Source organism: Phaenicophaeus curvirostris, chromosome 5 (genome assembly GCF_032191515.1).
Source record: "Phaenicophaeus curvirostris isolate KB17595 chromosome 5, BPBGC_Pcur_1.0, whole genome shotgun sequence".
In the NCBI taxonomy this organism is placed as follows: domain Eukaryota; kingdom Metazoa; phylum Chordata; class Aves; order Cuculiformes; family Cuculidae; genus Phaenicophaeus; species Phaenicophaeus curvirostris.
Window position 1 is genome coordinate 66964559 of NC_091396.1, and position 19896 is coordinate 66984454.

The following is a 19896-nucleotide window of genomic DNA, read 5'->3' on the forward strand; positions in this document are numbered from 1 at the left end:
TCTGGCGTGAGACAGAAATGAGACCTGAGGATTGTCCTGGCGAGGGTTGTGATCCTGCCACCCCTCCCAAGCACTGACATCTGCTTGTTCCTTCTTCAGGGGTTATTCTGCAGGACAAACGCTTCCCGCTGCAGCTGAAGCCCACGGTGGTGAGACGCCCAGCCTCGCGCTGTGGCCTCAACGGGACCAGACCTGTCCCTCCCATTCCCCGCCTGGCCAGCCCGCTGCCCGACAGGATCGAGCTAAACCTGACCAAGGGGAGAACCGAGGAGTGCGAGGAGACGTGGCTGCAGGAGGCGGGTAGGAAGCTTGCAGCTGATTTCTCAGACCTAAAAGTGGATGATGAGGAAGTGGACCAAGAAGAGGTTGGTTTCAATACGACAAAAGGTTCTTCTAATGGTTGTTTTATTGTAAGCTTTTTTTTTAATTCTAAACAAGAGCCAGAAAATAATGTTTCTGACTTAACTTTTGTGACGCTGCCATCAGTGCAGGACATTGCAATGAGGTGATAGAATCATAGAATCACCAGGTTGGAAAAGACTCACCAGATCATCGAGTCCAACCATTCCTATCAAGCACTAAACCATGTCCCTCAGCACCTCAAGAGATGCTGTTGGATGTCTGACAGAAGCTCAGTAAAACAATAAATACCAATGTTGAAGCCCATTTCTCATGTTTGCTCCAGACATCTGAATATTCCTTCTTTCTCAAAGCCAAAGCCATAATGCTTTCAGTTATCCTAGTACTGAGGCAGACTTGCAGGCCTTGTACAGCTTCTATTCTCATTAGTTTGACTTTGTTTTAAATTTCATTCCAGATTTAAGTAATAATCCTAGAACCACAGAATGGTTTGGGTTGGAAGGGACCTTAAAGCAGTTGCTCCTAGATGTCATGGCTTTGCTGTACTATCTTCACTTTCCACCCTCTGGTCACTGCTGAAAGCAGTTTTGGAGCTGAGCATATGGGGGAAGGCTTTTTTTTCATCAAATGTATGTTCACTGAGAAGAGGAGCAATCACGCAGCAGAGCTCTGTCCTTTCTGGTTTCCCTTCTTGTTTGCAAAGGAGCTCTGCTCACCAGGCACAGATTTCAGGCGCACATTTTCACACTGCTGCCTGTTGTAAAAAGCCTGGGCTCCCAGCTGTGTGCGTTAGCAGCCGCACACACTTCCCTTACTCTGTTAAAGCAGGTAAGAGCAGTGGATGTGTTTCTGCAGGAATTTGTTCCTGTGTTTTGCAAAATGAAGCTGGTATCTGGTGTCAGGGGAATTCACATTTAACAGCATAAAAGGGATTATAATGTATAACTTATGATAATGCTTAGTCACAGTGCCCAGCAGAGCCATGAGCCGAGCTCCCATGCACTGAACCCTCAGAAACATAGTTTCTTTTGCCTAAAAAAGCATTTTTCCTCAAGTGAGTAAGCGTTTTACTTTTGTTTTCTGACCTGTTCAGATGCAAAACTCGCTGAGATCTCTCCGAAGCAGTGCAGCCAAGAAGAGGGCGAAGCTAAGCAGCAGCATCTTGGATCCTGAAAGTCCGGATTCAGCTCTCAAACTTGATCTCTCGGCAGAGTCCCCCTCGCATGCTTCCTCCTCCAGCGCGGGCTCCTGCAGTAAAAGCAGCGTGTACAGCCCGGAGTCACTGACTTCCCCCGAGTCCACAGTGCCCCAGCGGAGGAGGATAACGTGAGTGGAGCTCATCTAGTGATGCTGTTTTGAGATCCTCACACAGTCTTTGCTGCCGTTGGCTCAGTATTAAAGAGGGTGATATCTCTAACATACCTTTTATGCAAAACTGTTTTGCTTTATAGCTTGGGGTTTATGTATGTATCATTTTCCTATTTAAAAGTCCATCGGTCTATACAGTAGCTGCTTAATTATTCTAGTTAGTGCTGGCTTTTAATGTGGAAGTGTTTTGCAGTGCAGCCATAGCAACACCGTACCATGAAGCACTGCCTGTGGCAGTAAATATTTCATTAGGAGCTCCACCTGCCAGAGAAGGTGTGCAAACCACGGCCTGCGCTAAGGGGTGAGGAGGGAGATGAGTGAAGAGGAAGGAGAGGGTTTGCTTATTATAGCCTGGAAGTTCAAGAAGGAACGGGTTGGTTTTGTGATAATAGGAGGACAGCGTAGATGTTTCTCATTGCAGATCTTGAGCTGTTCCAATTTTAGTCTTGACAAACCATAGTTAATTCAAAATGCCTTCACAGAGCTTTTCTAGAAAGAAATTGTGGGATGACACGAGAAAGCCAACAGCATCCTGGCCTGCATCAGGAGTGGGGTGGCCAGCAGGAGCAGGGAAGCGATCCTTCCCCTGTGCTTGGCACTGGTGAGGATGCACCTTGAATCCTGGGTTCAGTTTTGGGCCCCTCACTCCAAGAAAGACATTGAGGGGCTGGAGCGTGTCCAAAGAAGGGAACAGAGCTGGGGAAAGGTTTAGAGCACAAGTCTTATTAGAGGTGGCTGAGGGACCTGGGGCTGTTTAGCCTGGAGAAACAGAGGCTGAGGGGAGATGTCATCGCTCTGAACTGCCTGAAAGGAAATTGTAGCAAGGTGGGGATTATTCTGTTTTCCCTGGCAGCCAGTGACAGGACAAGAGGCGATGGCCTCAAGATGTGCCAGGGGAGGTTTCGATTGGATATTAGGAGGTGTTTAACAGTTCAGGGCTCTGTGCAGTCATCTCTAGTATCCCAGTGCACCATTTAAAAAATAAATTCTGAGGCTGTCTGGTGAGGGTGTGTGTTCTGGCCACCCAGCTGGGCTCAGCTTATCTCTGGAGGCAGGAGGCTGGCAGATTTTGTCACTGCATTTGACATTATTTGGCAGATCAGACCCAGCGGCGTCAGTCCCCTGGCGAAACAAGTCCTTAGCTTTGCGAACATGCACTAGATTTAGTCCTGGTGTGAAGTTTACCTTCTTTATGTTCTTATTGCTAAGGGACTGGCTCATCAAATAATTTCAACCACATTCCTATCCTTTTCCTGCTCAGTGTGGACAATTGCAGAACTCTGGTGGAAGCATCTGTCCACCAAATGCCCTGGGGAGGAGGGAGGAGGAACTGAATCTGTTGATGTCTTTGCTGCACAGTGTTGTTTCACTGGGCTCTGACAAGCATGTGGAATTGTACCTATGAACATGTGTTTTATGTTCTACAGGCCGGAGAGCTTTCCACTATTTGGCAGCAAACTGCAGCCTGCAGGAGTATCTCCAGCAAAAAACAGAGACCCCGGAGTGGCAGAAGACGGCGCCAGCACAGGTATCTTGTGGTGTTTGTCAGTATTTACCTTGCTTCACTGATGTAACCGAACTGTCACTGGATGTGTCTGTTCTTGTTCAATGAGCTCATGTCCCATCAGCACTGAAAAAAAAGGCAATTGCTAGGCACTTTGGTGAAGTCGAGGTTATCCTGTGGTGCTTTGGCTGAGAAGGGACTGAAGGGTTTCTGCTGTTCTGTGCCAGGATAAAATGAGTGCATGCACATGACACACGTGAGTGTGTGCACTTCAAAACTCAGTGCAGCGTGGGGTGAAGATTCATTGGAGTCCAGCTGGGTAAGAGTAGGAGGGTCAAAATTTTGTAAGTAGTTCGTTTCTGTTCTCTGGCTCCTCCTTCAGCTTTCTTCTTCTTTTAAAGAGTTTAACACTTTTGCTCTTTTCTTTCCAGAAATTCCTTCATCCCTTCCCTGGCATTAACTTGCTAATTGAGCTCAGATTGCATCAGCTGTTTCTCCAAGATGGATTTTATCCATGTCTCTTAGTTTTGTTACGATAGAGCTCAGCTCTCAGACATTTTTTTAGTTCCCAAATTCCTTTTGTAACTTGTAGATTTGTGCAGGTTGTAGTTGTTGACACCCTCAAAGCCTGGCGCCTGCTGCCTGGGCCGTGTCCGATCGCAGAGGGTGCTGCTGTACCAACGTCAGCCGTTAATGGGTCAGCCCTGACGTGTGAGGTCTCAGTGCTGATGTAAGAAACACCACAAGAAATAGACTTCACAGGGACAGTGCGGAAGTTCATGCTTAAGGAGTTGTTGAGCATAAGGGCCTCTGACCCTGTAGTAATTTTCTAGAGCACCTCGTGCAGCCAGGTCTTAGGGCACCATCCATGGTGTTCCTTGCTGGAAGAGCCTCCCCATCTCAGGAACCCCACAGGAAAACATTCGCTTTGGTCTCCATCCCCTGGCAGAAAAACACAGCCTGCTCTGATACAATTTCTCAGCTGCAGAGGAGAACCCAAGGAACCTTTTTCAGGACGTTGGTACGACTCTTGGTCTCACATGGGTTGGGTTCATGGTGATGGCCACCAGAGCAGGATCTCAAGAGTTCTGGGCAAAGGCAGGTGGGAGGAGATGCCAGTGCTGTCAGGGCGATGGCAGAGGGGAGCAGGAACGCTGCCAGGTGCCTCTCGTGGCCTGGGTTGCTCTGGGTGCTGGGATCACCGGAATTGTCTCAGCCAGTCGCTGTGGTTGTGCCTGCCCGTCCCTTCCATTAAACGTGGGGTATTTCCATGGAATGCGTGGAATGAGTAGTGAAAGCTCAAGTGCAAATACTTCTGTCTTAGTACGTATTTTTACTTCAAAGGGGCATTTGAAAAAGCAGAAGTGATCCTTTCAAGGGTTCCTGAAGTAATTAATGATGCTTGGTTTGGTTTTCATAACCTGAACTTAAATATATTGAGAACGCTTTGCAGGCATTAAAATGCTCGGTTTCTGTTGTCTGTAATTGTAACATAGAAACGTGTTTTATGGCTTATAGGGTACCTAGAAAGATTTCTTGTGTTTTAACTAGTATTTCACTGTTTTCTTCTAGCTGGTATATAACTTAATATGACTATTATCACTGAATTACTCAGTATTCAGTTGGTCATACTTAAAAGGCTTCAAAAACTAATTTAAGTTTTGAGTTAGTTTTTCAGCCTGGGCTCATCTGTAGGTGAAAAATGAGCAGAGTCTGAGCATCTTGTTGAAAAGTTCAAATTTCGGTAGGCAAAAATGATCATCCTATGTACGTGAAACAGTCTGAGGGGCTTTGAAAATGTTCCTGTTTGAGAATCCTGTCATATGCAGGAGAAAATAAATCTAATGTTGTTTAATATGTGATTTTTCTTTTTCTTGCCTGGCCAGTGTTTGATGATGAGGGGACTTCTGACGTCAGCGCAGTCGGCCAGCATCTGAACTGTGGCAACAGGTGTGGAGATGATGAGAACGAGAAGCAAGAAGTGTCACCTACTGTTTTAAACATGGAACATGAAAGAAGTTATAAGCATTCAAAAGGTTTGTGAATTTGCTACATTGATGTTCAGCCGAGCTCTCATTTAGGGCAAGAACTAAGGCTGTGTGAAGTCCGTGATGTACATTGGCTGATTTTCATTGTTTTTAAGGTCTTCGAGAGTCGACATCTGGTTTTTCACAGAGCAACAATCTGGTTTTCATTTCTCCAAACATCCCATCCGAAGATGCAGTTGCGATTGTTGGTAAAGGTATTACAGACCCCAAAATATCTCCTGTGTCTAATCATGGAGCACCTTCTGTACAAGGGCAGGCTGAGAGAGCTGGGGTTGTTCACCCTGGAGAAAAGAAGGCTGCCGGGAGACCTTAGAGCAGCTTCCAGTACTGAAAGGGGCTCCAGGGAAGCTGGGGAGGGACTCCTGGTCGGGGAGTGCAGGGATAGGATGAGGGAGAAGGGGTTTGGGCTGAAAGAGAGGAGATAGAGATGAGATCATAGGAAGAAATGTTTTCCTGTGAGGGTGGGGAGGCCCTGGCCCAGGTTGCCCAGAGCAGTGGTGGCTGCCCCATCCCTGGATGGGTTCAAGGCCAGGTTGGATGGGGCTTGGAGCCCCTGATGCAGTGGGAGGTGTCCCTGCCCATGGCAGGGAGTGGACCTGGGTGGGCTTTAAGATCCCTTCCAACCTAAACCATTCTGTGATTCGGTGGTTCTTCAGGTTTTGCTAAGTTCTGCTGAATAGAAAGGCTGTTTTGGTCAGGGCACAACATGATATGCCTTTCAGGTGTTTTTGAAAGTCCTTCTTCTGTACAAGCACGTGGCCAGTCTGATACTTGTGTAGCGAACGGCGATGTCCAAACAGTCAAAGAGGAGACTGAGCCATCACCAGGCATTTGTGGGAGAAGCATCCAGCAGAACAGCACTTCTCATCTCCATGCTGAAAGTGAGAGAGAGGTAAGAAGTTCAGAACCATTTTATGGTCTTGCTTCCTGTTTTCATACGTATGAGTATGGCTGGATGCAGTTTTGCAGTCTCTGTGGTAAATGAGAGTTTGATTAGAACCCATTAATTGATAGCTCAGGTGACTTGTGGCACTTGGTGCGTCCTTTCATCTTGTTGTTCATTGACTTCTGTTACGGTGCACGATTCTTCTGCAGATGAAGGTTGCCATGTCAAAATCTGCCCAGGAGAAGGTGAGGCGGAAAAGAAGAGAGGAAAAAGAACACAGTCATAAAGAATATCAAGAAGTCAAAGAGAACAACGAAAAGGAAGGAAACCATTGGGAAAGACTTCAGCTGAATGAGCCAGAGAAAATAGCAACAGAAAGTGAGAATGAGTGTTTGTCTTAAGTGAATAACATACTATTAATTGCTGCTGACTTGGGAATTAAATTTGTGCACTAATTACCCCAAACTGTGACCATTCAGTGTGACAGGAGGCATTGCTGGAGTGAATTCTACACTGCAGTTCACTCTTCAGTTATTTGTTGTCAGTCTTGGAATGCAAATGAGGGGAGACAAGCACTCTGGGAAATAGTTGAAAGGCTGTCGATGAGAAAATTTCAAAGCCACATTAGGACAGGTAATGGTGGGTTTTCCTTTTCTCCAATTATTTGTTGATGTAGTTTGGATATTTGTTTTCTAGAGTTAAATCTCTGTGGGGATGTATTAACGTCATCAAGAAATGCGTCTCTGTCGTTGGAAAACGTGGCCTTGAACCCTGCATTGAGAAGGACGTCCAGTTTGAGGAAGACAAAGTGTTCAGCCCTGCTATATTGTGGTGAGCTGTTCAAATAAAGTAAAGGCTGGTAAAACAGCTGGATTTGAGGAGCGGGACAGTTCCAAAATGGGGTGGAACTCTGTTCTGGTGTGATCAGTCTGTGGAGCAGGCAGTGCTGAGGTGCTCTGGAAGATCAGTTCTAGGGGTGGGTGGTGAAGGGGATCGGGGTCTGTCATCCCTCCCTTGAAACGCTTTTCATCTGCAGTGTGCTAGGAAGCTGTTTAAAGCATGAGAGGGGTTTTTATTTGCTCAGCAACTTAAATAATTTAATGTATTAGTGGCAAATCAACTCTTCAAGCCCTTCTGTCTCCATGAACAACACTTCTGTGTACATTTTGCCACTGAGATGCCCTGAAAATCTGCAGTAGATATCGTTTCAGAATGGCTTATGCTTCCTGGGTCAAAGTCTTCAGGATTTCTGAAGTGTTTCTTTCATGCTTACTATACCATGTCTTACCTCACTGTGTTTTAGCACATTGTGCAGCCATCTTTATACTAAAAACCCCATTAGGTTTTTGTTTGTAACCCTCAAAAGTGGTGATTGTTGCAAAAAGCCTCATCCACGTGAATGAAATGCTAACTGCTGGAGGTTGACGCTGGGAGAGCTGCCTGTTTTCAAGCCTGGTCCCCCAGTGGCAGCAATCTGTGCCTCAGACTTTATATTTCCTTCCTTTGAGTGTCTTGGGATGATGAATGTGATTATTTGTTTTACTTCCTAACTGTGCAGATGACATTTCTCTTGGGGCACGAGGACACTACAAGGATCGGACCCCCTTGGTCACACATAGCCCAGAAATCATGGACCCATCGGAGCTGCAGCCATTTTCAAAGCCAGAGGTGGTGCTGGCAGAGGCCTTGGCCTTTTTAGCTGATGATGACTGGTAGGTGTAAACATCTGTCTACAACCACAGCATCACGTAGAAGGTGTTTATTTTGATAACGTGCTTTATAAAAAAAACAGCAAAATGGCTCTAACATCAAACACAGTGAGGGAGATTGGAAGGGTTATAGGAGAAAAATGTTTTCAGTCCAAAGCTGGATTGAACTGTCACTGTGGTGAGCTTCCCAGCTCGGCTTCCAGAGCCTTGTAGGAATGCTGATGTTTAAGCACTGCTTTGGAGAGGGCCCTAACAATCTTTCTTCCCACTGTCTGTGGAATATGAGGCTTCACTGGGCTCTGCCTGGTGAAAGAGCGTTACAGCGCTGCTGCTGTTTAAGCTTGGGGAAGGAATCACTGTGGTGATTAAAGGGAGGTGGAAGCAAGAGAGAGCTGAGAGACCTCTATGCTGAAATAGTCCTGCTACCACATTAAAAGAAATACTAACTTTTAAAGAATTTCCTGCATTGCTCTGTTTTACAATCCGATTTCTTCGCTCTTTGGTTTCTCAGAATTCTCTGCTTCGATATTTTTATGAAAACTTGCAAATGTTTTGAATTTAAATCTTTTCTCACTATAGGGAGAAGAAAATCAAAGGCCTGAACTTTGTCAGATGCTTATCTGCCTACCACGCGACTGTTCTGACGGCCAAGCTGCACGAAACAAGTCTGGCTGTGACTCAAGAGGTTAAATTGTGCTATGGGACCATTTTGCTGCCTATGTGTGTGTAGATGTATTTTTCAGCTGTAGGCACACTGAAGTGCAGTGCTGCACTCACCTCTGGGCAATTTGCCTCGTCAAAAGGATGAGTTTGAGATTCAGCAAATCAGCTCACGCCTCAGCTACTGACCCTTGTTCTGGTTAGCTGAGACGGAAAAAATTTAGATTGTAACTTTATAACATTTTTCATGTATTTTAATTCTTACACGTTGTGAATCAAGTTAGAAATGTACCTCTCAGTCGCTTTTATTGCTGCTTAAAGATTACAAAGGAAAACATTAACCTTTGCTGATTTTAAAGTATACTTTATAAACATTGTTTATTCTTTGTTTGGGTTTTTCCTGTGTGCAGGTCAAGAATTTACGCTCAGGTGTTTCTCGAGCCGCTGTGGTCTGTTTAGGGGATTTGTTCACCCACCTGAAAAAGAGCATGGATCAAGAACTAGATAATGCAGTAAAAGTCCTTTTGCACAAAGCTGGTGAATCCAACACTTTTATAAGGGAAGAGGTAGACAAAGCACTGAAGGCTATGGTTAATAATGTGACTCCAGCACGTGCACTTTGTTCTCTTATAAATGGAGGGCAAAGGTAATTCCTATAAAGACTTCATAAAGCAGTAACTTTTGAATAGTTTAAATTATCAAATATACTCTTCAATCAAAGCGCAATAGGCAGGAATTTGACAATAGAGTCAATCAGCTCTGCACAGGTTCTGTCCGGAGTGATGTTTCTTGGCATAAAGGGAAAATGTACCCCTATAGTCTGTCCCTTATGGAAAAAGCTGGCTGTTGATTTTGGAGCTTGGTCTGTTTTTTGGTCGTTTTGCCACACGTCAGTAATGCATTCGCTGTCAGCACAGTATCCTTAGGGAGCTGCTGCTTTGCTTCACCTGCAAAAGCTCACGCAGCGCTCTTGCTTTGCACTGGCTCCGCAATCCAACGCCTGTCTTTTCAGCTTTATGCACTACTTCGTCGTTATAGCTTACAACCCTCTAGCTGCAACTGTGCTGATTGATTTCGTGCTCTGCTCTAGGCTTAGCTGGTTGAGTCTTTCGTTCCCTGTGTAGTGGTGATGGCCGCTGTGCTCCTGAGTGTCTCAGGCATAACCGGCCTCCACTACTGGCTGCATGCTTCGATAGCTCGCCCCAGGCTGTAGCACAAATCCCATTCCTTTTTTCTTTTCCATCCTTATTCCCTATAACAGCAATCCCACCATCCCAGCGCGTTAATACAGACCCGCTTGCACTTGATCCCTTTTCTCTGTCATTGCTCTGATAACATTTACCAGGCTGCTGCTCTCATAGCCTCTCCCTTCTGTTAAATATTTCAGGTGCTGCATTATGAGTTGGTCTTTAGACTTTCTGCTACAAATCATAAGAGTTAGTTATGATTCAGAATGGTTTGTTCCCTGTTTTGTTTCCTGGAAAGCTGCTTGCTGTGGAATGTATTAATTCTGTCTCCTGAGAACCATGCTGCAATTACCTGGACTTGAAGCTGAAAGGCAGATATCTACCTTGGGATTTAGATTCATTAAAAACTGTGCCTGCATGTAGCTGTTTTGGTGACTTTCAGGGCAGCAGATGGTCACTGCTCATCACTCTAGTTCTGAGGCCACATGGAGTGGGCTGTGTAGGCGCTCCCCTCCTTTCTCCAGAGACTCCTGGCCCAGCAGTACTCATGATCTTAGATGGTTAAGCCCAGTCTCCCTGTTTGCAGTGCAGATCCAAACACACTGACCTCCCCAGCATGTTTCCTGGAGCTGTGAGATTGACCCTCTGATTTGTGAGCACGGATACAGTTTCAGATATCGAAGGCATCGCAGTTATCCGAGCTGTGAGCTGTACAGCATTTGAAGTGGTGGTTTATTTCTTCAGTGCTTGGAAGGCTTTAGTCAGACTGGTGTCTCACAGAGTAAAATGTGTTTTTAATGCATGGCCCTGGGAGTTGCAGCTTTTCTAGTATTGGCTTCAGGGAACCCTGGCCATGTTAGCAGCAAGGCCCGCGTGGCACGTCTGGGGCCATCCGCTCAGGAGGCTGTGAATACAGGAACCAGGTTATCTTTCAAAGTGGAAATCTGGGAGAAAAGCACTGTATAACTTGAGGACAAAGTGAAGGGTTCTGTTTGACGCGGCTGTGTAGCTACACGCAGGATCTCTTCTACATCTGGCTTATATTCTGCTTGTATTCACCAAAGCTTCTGTATCCAAGTAAACAGTTATCGTTTTGCCTACACTTCCCAGGACCTTCTAAAATTTACCTGTTTTCTGGTCAACGCATTTCAAGCTTACTGTGGTCACAAGTATTAACACTTGCAGCCCTGAGTAGATACATATATCCTGATTCTCTGTCAGCTGCAAAGCTGGTTTTGCCTTTACCAACAAGGAGAATTAAACCCATTTTTGTTTGCTTTTGTGAGATGCTGCTCTAAAGACACTGGGCTGTTGTGTAAACTCACCTCTGTGAACAGATACTTGATCCAAGAACGTGAGTCTAGAATTAAGGATAGGAAGGCCAGAGGGCTTGGAACTGGATGGGCTTTAAAGGTCTCATCAAACCAAACCATTCTGTGATTCTATGACTACATCTGAAAGTGGCTGGACATCGGAAATTCTAAAATTGTGTTTCTTACCTGTATGAGTTGGGTTTCTTTTTAAGGCCTAACATGCATATAAAAAAAAAAAGTGGGAACTGCTGTGCGACCACATAGATCCTGCAGCCGGGACTGTGTTCCCAGCAGTGTGAAGAGATCCTGTTAGTTGTCTTTGTGCAAACAGGAGCTGTTTTGTGCAGTACAATCTCTGGTGGCTTTGCTTCCAGTGAGCCCATGGCAATCTGTGGCACCAGAGAAAAGGAAAACCGTGGTGGGATGGGAACCTGGTCATTCAGGAGGAACGCTGGGTGTTTGTATTCAGCTGCAAACCTGCGTAGGCGCTGCTGTGGTTTGCCAAGTCAGTTCTTTTCCCTAACTCTCTCCTTTAAACTTGTTTTTCCCAGATGCTTCATTTACTGTGCAGTGAAACTGTCCTCAAAGCAGGATTTTTAATCCAAAGACAATAATAAAATTGGGAAAGTTTGAATTTGCAGAACTGTGTCCTCTGAAACCATGTGGGGTCAGGAGGTACAGCAGAACTGATACAGGAGGTCGGTTTGCTGCATGAGTTTGAAAACTGATCCCAGTTTTCCCCCATTTCCATCCGCAGAGGCGTTCAGTTGCCCTTGCTTTGTAGAACATAGACTCCACAAGATTTGGAGAAATCCATAGAATACGGCTTTATTTAATTTTAAATTGATATAAAATCCCCCAGGTGTGTTTCTGAGCACAGGGGCTTTAATAAAACTGATGGAAAGAACCCATAGTGGCATGCTTTCCTAAATATTATGCATTATTTTAAGGAAAGCTAGATATTAAATTCTAAAAGGAATACAATTTCTGGGTTTGACAAGTCAAAAGCTGCAGTTAGAGGCTGGAACTGACCTTAAATGAAAAGGATATAATTTTTCAATCTGCGTACTTGTAGTTTGGGATTTCAGGTGAAAGAAACGTAATGCAATGCAATTCATTATCCTTTTAAATGAAGCGATTGGCCTTTGCTCCACAATGCCTGTTCTGTGCAGCCAGAATAACTATCTGCATCTCAGCAGTGTTCTCTTAGGTTGTGCTAAAGATGAACACAGAAACTGTGTGCTGTACTCGGTCGCACGCACAAATGCTGCTAGCGTAGCACCTCTGATGCATTTTTACTAAGCTGCTGTGTTTTCTCCAGCCACCTGCACTCCGCGGTGAGAAGATGCACGGCCCAGCACCTCTCAGACATTGTTGAACGTATGGGACCGGAGTGGAGTCTGTCTGAACCCAAAGCTGTCCCTGATCGGCTTTTCCCTGTGATAGCCAAGTTTGCCCAGGACAGCTCACAGCAAACAAGGTTAGTAAGGCTGATAGTTCAGGTGAGCGCATTCCGAGGGGTTAAACCTCCGTGTAGCTCGGCGTGTGTTCCTCTGCAGCAGTGGAGGAGAGAATCAGAGAATTATAGAATGCTTTGAGTGAGAAGGGACTGTTAAAGCCCATCCAGTCCAACCGCCCTGCAGGAGCAGGGACGTCTCCACCTTGATCAGGTTGCTCTGTCCAGCCTGGACTTGAATGTTTCCAAGGATGAAGCCTCCATCACTTCCCTGAGCAACCTGGGCCAGTGGCTCACCACCCTCGTTGTAAAAAATTCCTTCCTTATATGTACTCTAATTCTACTCTCCCTTAGTTTAAAATCATTACTCGTTGTCCTGTCAATCACAGACTTGGTTGTAGAATCTTGGCTGTAGAACTGTGGACTCTTTTAGGTTGGAAAAGACCCTTCAGATCATTGAGTCCAACCACCACCCTAGCGCTGCCAAACCTGTTAAGGCAGCACAGGTGAGAGGAATGACCTGAATGCCTCCTGCAGCAGTGCCCACGCTGTCTGTCTGGAGAAGAGAGGCTCAAAGGATGTGCTCTGCTGGACATGCATGAGATATAGGCCCTGGAGAGGGGGATCCACGTTATATCTGGCTATAGAGACTGGACCATCCTCTTTAAAGACTGTTGAAATAGCAGACTGTTGTCATTAATTTGCTCAGTAATTGGTTAAATAGTAATCCTTGAGCATAGTTTCTTTGTGAGAGGATGGAGAGGGTGTCTGGTTACGCAAACAGACAGCAATCTTCCCACACATTTGTATTTTGGAGTTACACACCTGTAATTATCAGTCAAAGTACAAAGCAAATGCGATGCGTACATCGCCATCTGTCACCCTGCAGGTATTACAGTCGAAAGATGCTCTTCAGTATGATGGCTCACCCGGATTTTGATAAAACGCTTGAGAAGTACGTGCCGACCAAGGATTTGCCTTACGTGAAGGAGTCCGTTAGCAATCTGCGTGAAAAGGTGGGTGGAAAAGCTCTTGTTTAACAGGTGAGAAATATAAACCTGCACTGGTGGCAGGGAAGTGCAGAGAGTGGCCCTACAGTGAGTGGGAGGCATGTCTCCCAAGTGACAGGGGACAGGACAAGAGGGAATGGCCTCAAGCTCCACCAGGGGAGGTTTAGGCTGAACATTAGGAAAAATTTTTTCACAGGAAGGGTCATTGGGCACTGGCAGAGGCTGCCCAGGGAGGGGGTTGAGTCACCTTCCCTGGAGGGGTTTAAGGGACGGGTGGACGAGGTGCTGAGGGACATGGGTTAGTGATTGATGGGAATGATTGGACTCGATGAGCCGGTGGGTCTTTTCCAACCTGGTGATTCTATGATTCTGAGCGAGATGAGTAATCAAGTGATCACAGCATGGCAAGGAACTGTACGTGGGCTGGCCCTGCATGTGCCTTTGCTCCTTGCAGATGCACTGGATCAAATGTGCTTTGCTACTAGGCTTTGTGTGGCTGTCAGAGTTGGTTTGAGGAGTCTTCAGCAGTGCAGAGCTGTGCCAGTGCTGATAATTCCTGGTTGCCCCCCCGTGCAGGGTCTAGGGGAGATGCTGTTGGATACACCCTCTGCAAAAGGAAGGCGTTCCCACACTGGTAGTGTTGGACATTCAAGGTCATCATCTACTTCCAGAGATGCTCTCAACTTCACTGACAGGTAATGATCTTCAGTGTTTTGCCCTGTTAGGAACTTGACGTCATGTATAACAGCCTCGCCGCATGGAGAGAGAGTATGGAGACGTTCACAGCAGGGTTGTGAAGAATAAACATACCTGAAGGAATAAGGTCTCTGGGGAGACCTTAAAGCAGCTTCCAGTGCTGAAAGGGGCTTCAGGAAAGCTGGGGAGGGCCTCTTGATCAGGGAGTGCAGGGATAGGATGAGGTGGACTAGTTTTAAGCTGAAAGAGTGGAGATGAGGTCTTAAGAAGAAATGTTTTCCTGTGAAGGTGGGGAGGCCCTGGCCCAGGCTGCCCAGAGCAGTGCTGGCTGCTCCATTGGAGCAACCTGATCCACTGGGAGGTGTCCCAGCCCATGGCAGGGGTTGGAACTGGATGGGCTTTGAGATCCCTTCCAACCCAAACCATTCTGACCTATCCAGGCACAGGCCCAGCTGAGGGCTCCCTCCTGTGTGAGAGTGATATGTACATTTAGGTAAGAACAGACATTGAGGCTCTAGGAACAACTATTGCTATTAGGTGATGGTTTTTTTGTTTTTTTTTTTGTTTCACATGAGACTCCTTCACCAGATTTCCTGTTTACTTCTGATATTTGCATTTACATGGAAGGAGAACGGCTGAAATTAGAGACTCCTGTTTCTCCTTGCTCACGCGCTCACCGAATAACTTTCCTTTCCAACAGAGAGACCACGGAAGCCCGTGAAGTCACGAGAAAAACAGCTCCTCGCAATCCCCTGGAGAGCGAAGAATATGTCAAGGACTTGATAGGTTTACTGAATGCGAAAGACTTCCGTGATCGAATAGCCGGCATTAAGCAGCTGCTATCAGACGCCGAGAACAATCAGGGCATTGTGGTTGCAAACGTTGTGAAGGTAACCGCGTGACAACATTTGGTTTCAAAGGTCTCCGAAGCTGTGTCACAAAGTTGGCTGATAAAGCTCTTGCCTTCCTCTTTTAATAAGAACATCTGATTAAGAGGAAATGTTGAAGAAGAGGTCAGGTGTGCTCAAGAGGGAGAGGACTAAGCTGCAGAGGCAGAGACGCGGCAAATAGGGGGTAGCAACTGGAAGTTTTCACCTGGATGCAGTGGGTTTTGAGCTATTTCTGGGATCCTACGTGCAGTTTTTCGTGCCACTGTTGAGTAAATATCACAGTATTGGAACAGGGAACAGAAAGAGGAGCCAGGATTAACCAAAGTGTGAGAAACCGCTTCTGAAACACAGCTGCAAGTTCCGCTTGCTTTGTCTGTCCAGGAGAGGTTGCTGAAAGATCGTTAGGGTGATAAACATAAGGTCAGCATCCTTCCTCATAGGAAAGGAGGTTCTGTAGGAGAAGAACACTGATGAGGTCCAGCAGTTGTAAACGAACGATAGAGACAGCATAAGGAAACCCAAGCTTGTCTTCCAACAGCGCCACATCTTTGCTGTGGGACTGTGAAATACTAGGAAATTTGGCAGTGTCTTAACTGTGACGTTTCTGAAATCTTTAACACATCCCTTTTGCTAAACAGAGCTGAGACTTGCTAAAAATACTTGCTGGGAGGCAGTGTGAGTCAAACCAAGAGTTGCAGCTGGTCGTTTGCCAGATGGCCTTGTGTAGGAGCGATTGGAGTTCAGAGGGAGTGAGGAGTGGTTGGACAACACACGGGATGGAAGTATCAGGTGGTGCTTTACACACGAAAAATAGATCTCAGTTATTTGAATAGCAGAGCTGTCTTTCACTCAGAAGGGCAATTCAAGTGTAACAATAAAGTAGGAAACGCGATATCCCTCCTCAAACATGAATTGTTAACGCCGATGAATGCTCTTGGGATACTTTTTCAGATCTTTGATGCTTTTGAGTCTCGCTTACGTGACTCAAACAGTAAAGTCAAGCAGGTTGCTCTGGAGACGATGCACAAGATGATTGCCTTGCTGAAAGAGAATTTATCACCTGTGATCAACATGCTAATTCCTGCCATGGTGGACAACAACCTGAACTCCAAAAACCCAGGGATTTATGCAGCTGCCACAAATGTTATTCAGGCTCTATGTCAACATTTAGGTAATTTACTCTCTCTTAATTTTCAAGAGTTTTAAGTGTATTAATTACATTTTAAATTTAAAGAGTTACATTTCCAATAGTTTTCATCCAATCATTACATTGTGTAATGAATCATTGGTTTCATTCACACACTTTGAAAGTGTCTAAGTCATTGTCACATTTGCCAGGACAGAAATGCAGCCGTGAGACTGGTGAGCGGCCAGAAGGTGGGCCTGGAATTTGTCCACAATGGGTGTGTTTTGCTGTCAGGGTGACAGCGCCGGCACAGGTTGCCCAGGGACCCAAGGGACTCTCCATTCTTGGGGATACTAATCTTCCTCAACTTCCTTTCTCCCTGAGTCTGCGTTTCGTTACCCAGCAGCTTGTCAGATTGCTGCTCAGTCTCTTAAACAGGTCCAAGAACTAGTCTCTCCTGATTTGCATAAGCCACAACGATTTCCCTTCCTCAACCACTTTGGCTTTGGAGCAGAACGTTAGTATTTTCATTAATGGAAATGCAATCTTCTATCAGATTCTAGAAGGATCTAGAGCTTGCTGAGAGTATCTTTTCATGCTTTTGTATTGTTAAGTACAGCTCTTTGGGTTGTTGATTTTGGTATAATTAAGATTCTTATTTACATTTTTCTATATTGCGTTTAGTTTTCTACTTACGGATTTTAATGTGTTTTGTTCTTTAAATCTAGACAATTATTTGCTTCTCCAGCCGTTCTGCACAAAAGCCCAGTTTCTGAATGGAAAAGCAAAACAAGACATGACAGAAAAGCTTGCTGGTAACGTGATGTTTTACTTCTCCTGTGGGTTTGTTTGTGCACTGTCCTAACGAGGCAAAGCCGTGGTAGGACGGTGGCAACTGGGCATCTTCCCTTCTGTCTCAGCCGGCTGTGGGCATTAACGAGGCAGCAGTTGTCAGATTTCACCTCCTTCTAATGAAAATGGCAGCTCTTGCTGACAAAACAGGACCTTAACATTAAATAGTTAGATGAGAGATGATGTATAAGCACCTTGAGCTTAGTGTTAATATAAAAGCAGAGAGCACCACCTTTGTTTTCTAGTGAGTTCCATTCCATTGGTGACGGAGCGGGAGTTGCTCTACTGGGATGTGGGTCCCCACGTGCCACCCTCTGCCCATCGCTGGTGTCCGGTGCTGGGCCAGAGGCGTGGGGCTGGCTGAGGAGCGTGGGCTTCCCTGCTTCCTCGCTTCAAGTCATTCCCTCTCCCAGTACTCACTCCCTCGTACTCTTGCCAGGAAGGAATGTGAGTGCTGCAGCTCAACTTGCCAGCGCAGCTCCCGTTCTACTGAACATCAGTGGCTGTTACAAAGAGCTGAGCTGCACTTGCCATGAAGATGGCAGAGTTCATCGTGCTCTTCTTCCAAAACTGCTGTCGGAAACTGAGAGGAAAACTTGGTTAAAAATTTGAGACAGGTTTTAGTTGGAATTGACATACGTGCTTTAATATCGAGGAGCCAGCAGAGCAAGTCTGTCCCTCTGGTCCTCTCTCATGAGACCCTACCTGGAGTCCTGTGTCCAGTTGTGGAATCCTCAATGTAAGAAAGAAATGGAGCTGTTGGAATGGGTCCAGAGGAGGCCACGGAGATGATCCGAGGGCTGGAGCACCTCCTGTACAAGGGCAGGCTGAGGGAGTTGGGGTTGTTCAGCCTGGAGAAGAGGAGGCTCTAGGGAGACCTTAGAGCAGCTTCCAGTACTGAAAGGGGCTCTGGGAAAACTGTGGAGGGGCTTTTTCCCAGGGTCTGGAGTGACAGGACAAGGGGGAATGGCTTTAAATTGGAAGGGGGAAGATTTAGATGAGACATTAGGAAGCAGTTCTTCATGCCGAGGGTGCTGAGGCCCTGACCCAGGTTGCCCAGAGCAGTGGTGGCTGCCCCATCCCTGGAGGGGTTCAAGACCAGGCTGGATGGGGCAGAACTGGATTCTGACCCAAACCATTCTGGAGTCCCAGGTGCTCTCAAACAGCTTTCGAAGCGGAGGATCGCTTCTGAATGATGATTTCAGAATAGGCTTCTAGCATTGCTTGATGAGCTGTTGCCTCTCTGGCAGATCTCGTTACGGAGCTGTACCCACGGAAACCTTCTGCTGTGGAGCAGAAAGTTCTCGCTGTCCTTTGGCACCTCCTGGGAAACGTGACCAACAGCGGTTCCTTGCCCGGCGCTGGAGGAAACATCCGCGCAGCCACCGCCAAGTTGTCCAAAGCACTTTTTGCACAGATGGGTCAAAGCCTGTTAACGCACGCGGCAGCTCAGCCACCGCACATTAAGAAGAGTTTGGAAGAGTTTCTGGAGATAGCAGCCTAAAACAACCATGTCTGCGCGCGGGACACTCGGTCAGGGATGGATGGACAGACGGACAGACGGCTGCTTATGTGGAGGCACATGGAGGCTGCCCCGGGACAGACGGACAACTATTCACACAGGACGCTGGCCACGTTGCTGGCTTGCAGCGGCTCCTTTTCCCACGTGGAAGCGCGGCTGTGGCAGAGCCTGGAGCGCCTGCGCCCAGCTCCCTCCCGCCGCCACGGAGGGGAAGGTGCTCCAGCTCTCCTGCCCGTTTCTTCCAGCGCAGCCCAGCAGCGTCCGACCAGAGCAGTGGGGTCTGACCACGAACAAATAAACACGGCTGGCACGCAGTCGTGCCTGGGTGGGGTCTGGCGCTGTGTGGTGGTAAGAGGAGGAAACCCCCCGCAAGTGAAATACATGTATTTTTGTAGCCCACATGGTTGTGTGGTGTGTGAGGGCTCAGCCGCCGGGAATGCACGGCTGGGAAGGGGAAGGGAAGGGGAAAAGGAAGGGAGGAGGGAGGGGATGAAGGAAGAGAGAGGGGAAAAGGGAAGGGAAGAAGGGAGAGGGAAGAAGGGAGAGGGAAGAAGGGAGAGGGAGGGAAGGGAGGAAGAGGAGAAGGGGAGAATGGAAGGGAGGAAGGGAGAGAGGGGAAAAGGGAAGGGAAGAAGGGAGAGGGAGAGAGGGGAAGGGGAGAGGGAAGGGAAGGGAAGAAGAGGGAAGGGGAGAGGGAAGGGAAGAAGGGAAGGGTAAGGGAAGAAGGGGAAGGGAAGGGAGAGGGGAAGGGAAGAAGGAGGAGGGAAGGGAAGAAGGAGGAGGGAAGGGAAGAATGGGAGAGGGACGGGAAGAAGAGGGAAGGGGAGAGGGGAGGGAAGGGAAGAAGAGGGAAAGGGAAGGGGACAGGGGAGGGAAGGGAAGAAGGGAGAGGGGAAGGGAAGAAGGGAGAGGGGAAGGGAAGAAGGGAGAGGGGAAGGGGAGAGGGAAGGGAAGAAGGAGGAGGGAAGGGAAGAAGGAGGAGGGAAGGGAAGAAGGAGGAGGGAAGGGAAGAAGGGAGAGGGAGGGAAGGGGAGAGGCGAAGGGAAGAAGGGAGAGGGGAAGGCAAGAAGGGAGAGGGGAAGGGGAGAGGGAAGGGAAGAAGGAGGAGGGAAGGGAAGAAGGGAGAGGGAGGGAAGGGGAGAGGGAAGGTAAGAAGGGAAGGGGAAGGGAAGGGAAGAAGGAGAGGGAAGGGAAGAAGAGGGAAGGGGAAGGGAAGAAAGGGAAGGGAGAGGGAAGAAAGGGAAGGGGAGAGGGAAGAAAGGGAAGGGAGGAAGGGAAGAAGGGAGAGGGGAAGGGAAGAAGGGGAGAG

General features: G+C 47.2%; 1 protein-coding gene across 2 annotated transcripts in view; it reads left to right on the forward strand.

Annotated features, from left to right (window-relative positions):
• Positions 1-18986, forward strand: part of TOGARAM1 (TOG array regulator of axonemal microtubules 1) — a 28451-nt gene extending 9465 nt beyond the window's left edge. The window contains exons 5-22 of one of the 2 annotated variants that reach the window (XM_069856752.1): positions 100-365; positions 1454-1686; positions 3156-3256; positions 5119-5268; positions 5376-5474; positions 6003-6172; positions 6376-6544; positions 6863-6997; positions 7725-7878; positions 8455-8560; positions 8946-9181; positions 12357-12515; positions 13381-13507; positions 14078-14196; positions 14898-15087; positions 16039-16258; positions 16942-17028; positions 18316-18986. In XM_069856752.1, the coding sequence (XP_069712853.1) occupies positions 100-365; positions 1454-1686; positions 3156-3256; positions 5119-5268; positions 5376-5474; positions 6003-6172; positions 6376-6544; positions 6863-6997; positions 7725-7878; positions 8455-8560; positions 8946-9181; positions 12357-12515; positions 13381-13507; positions 14078-14196; positions 14898-15087; positions 16039-16258; positions 16942-17028; positions 18316-18569 (2975 nt within the window). In that variant the 3' untranslated portion in view covers positions 18570-18986. The remainder of the gene's footprint in view (positions 1-99; positions 366-1453; positions 1687-3155; positions 3257-5118; positions 5269-5375; positions 5475-6002; positions 6173-6375; positions 6545-6862; positions 6998-7724; positions 7879-8454; positions 8561-8945; positions 9182-12356; positions 12516-13380; positions 13508-14077; positions 14197-14897; positions 15088-16038; positions 16259-16941; positions 17029-18315) is intronic. The other variant, XM_069856753.1, reaches the window with a different exon arrangement.
• The last annotated feature ends 910 nt before the right edge of the window (positions 18987-19896 follow it).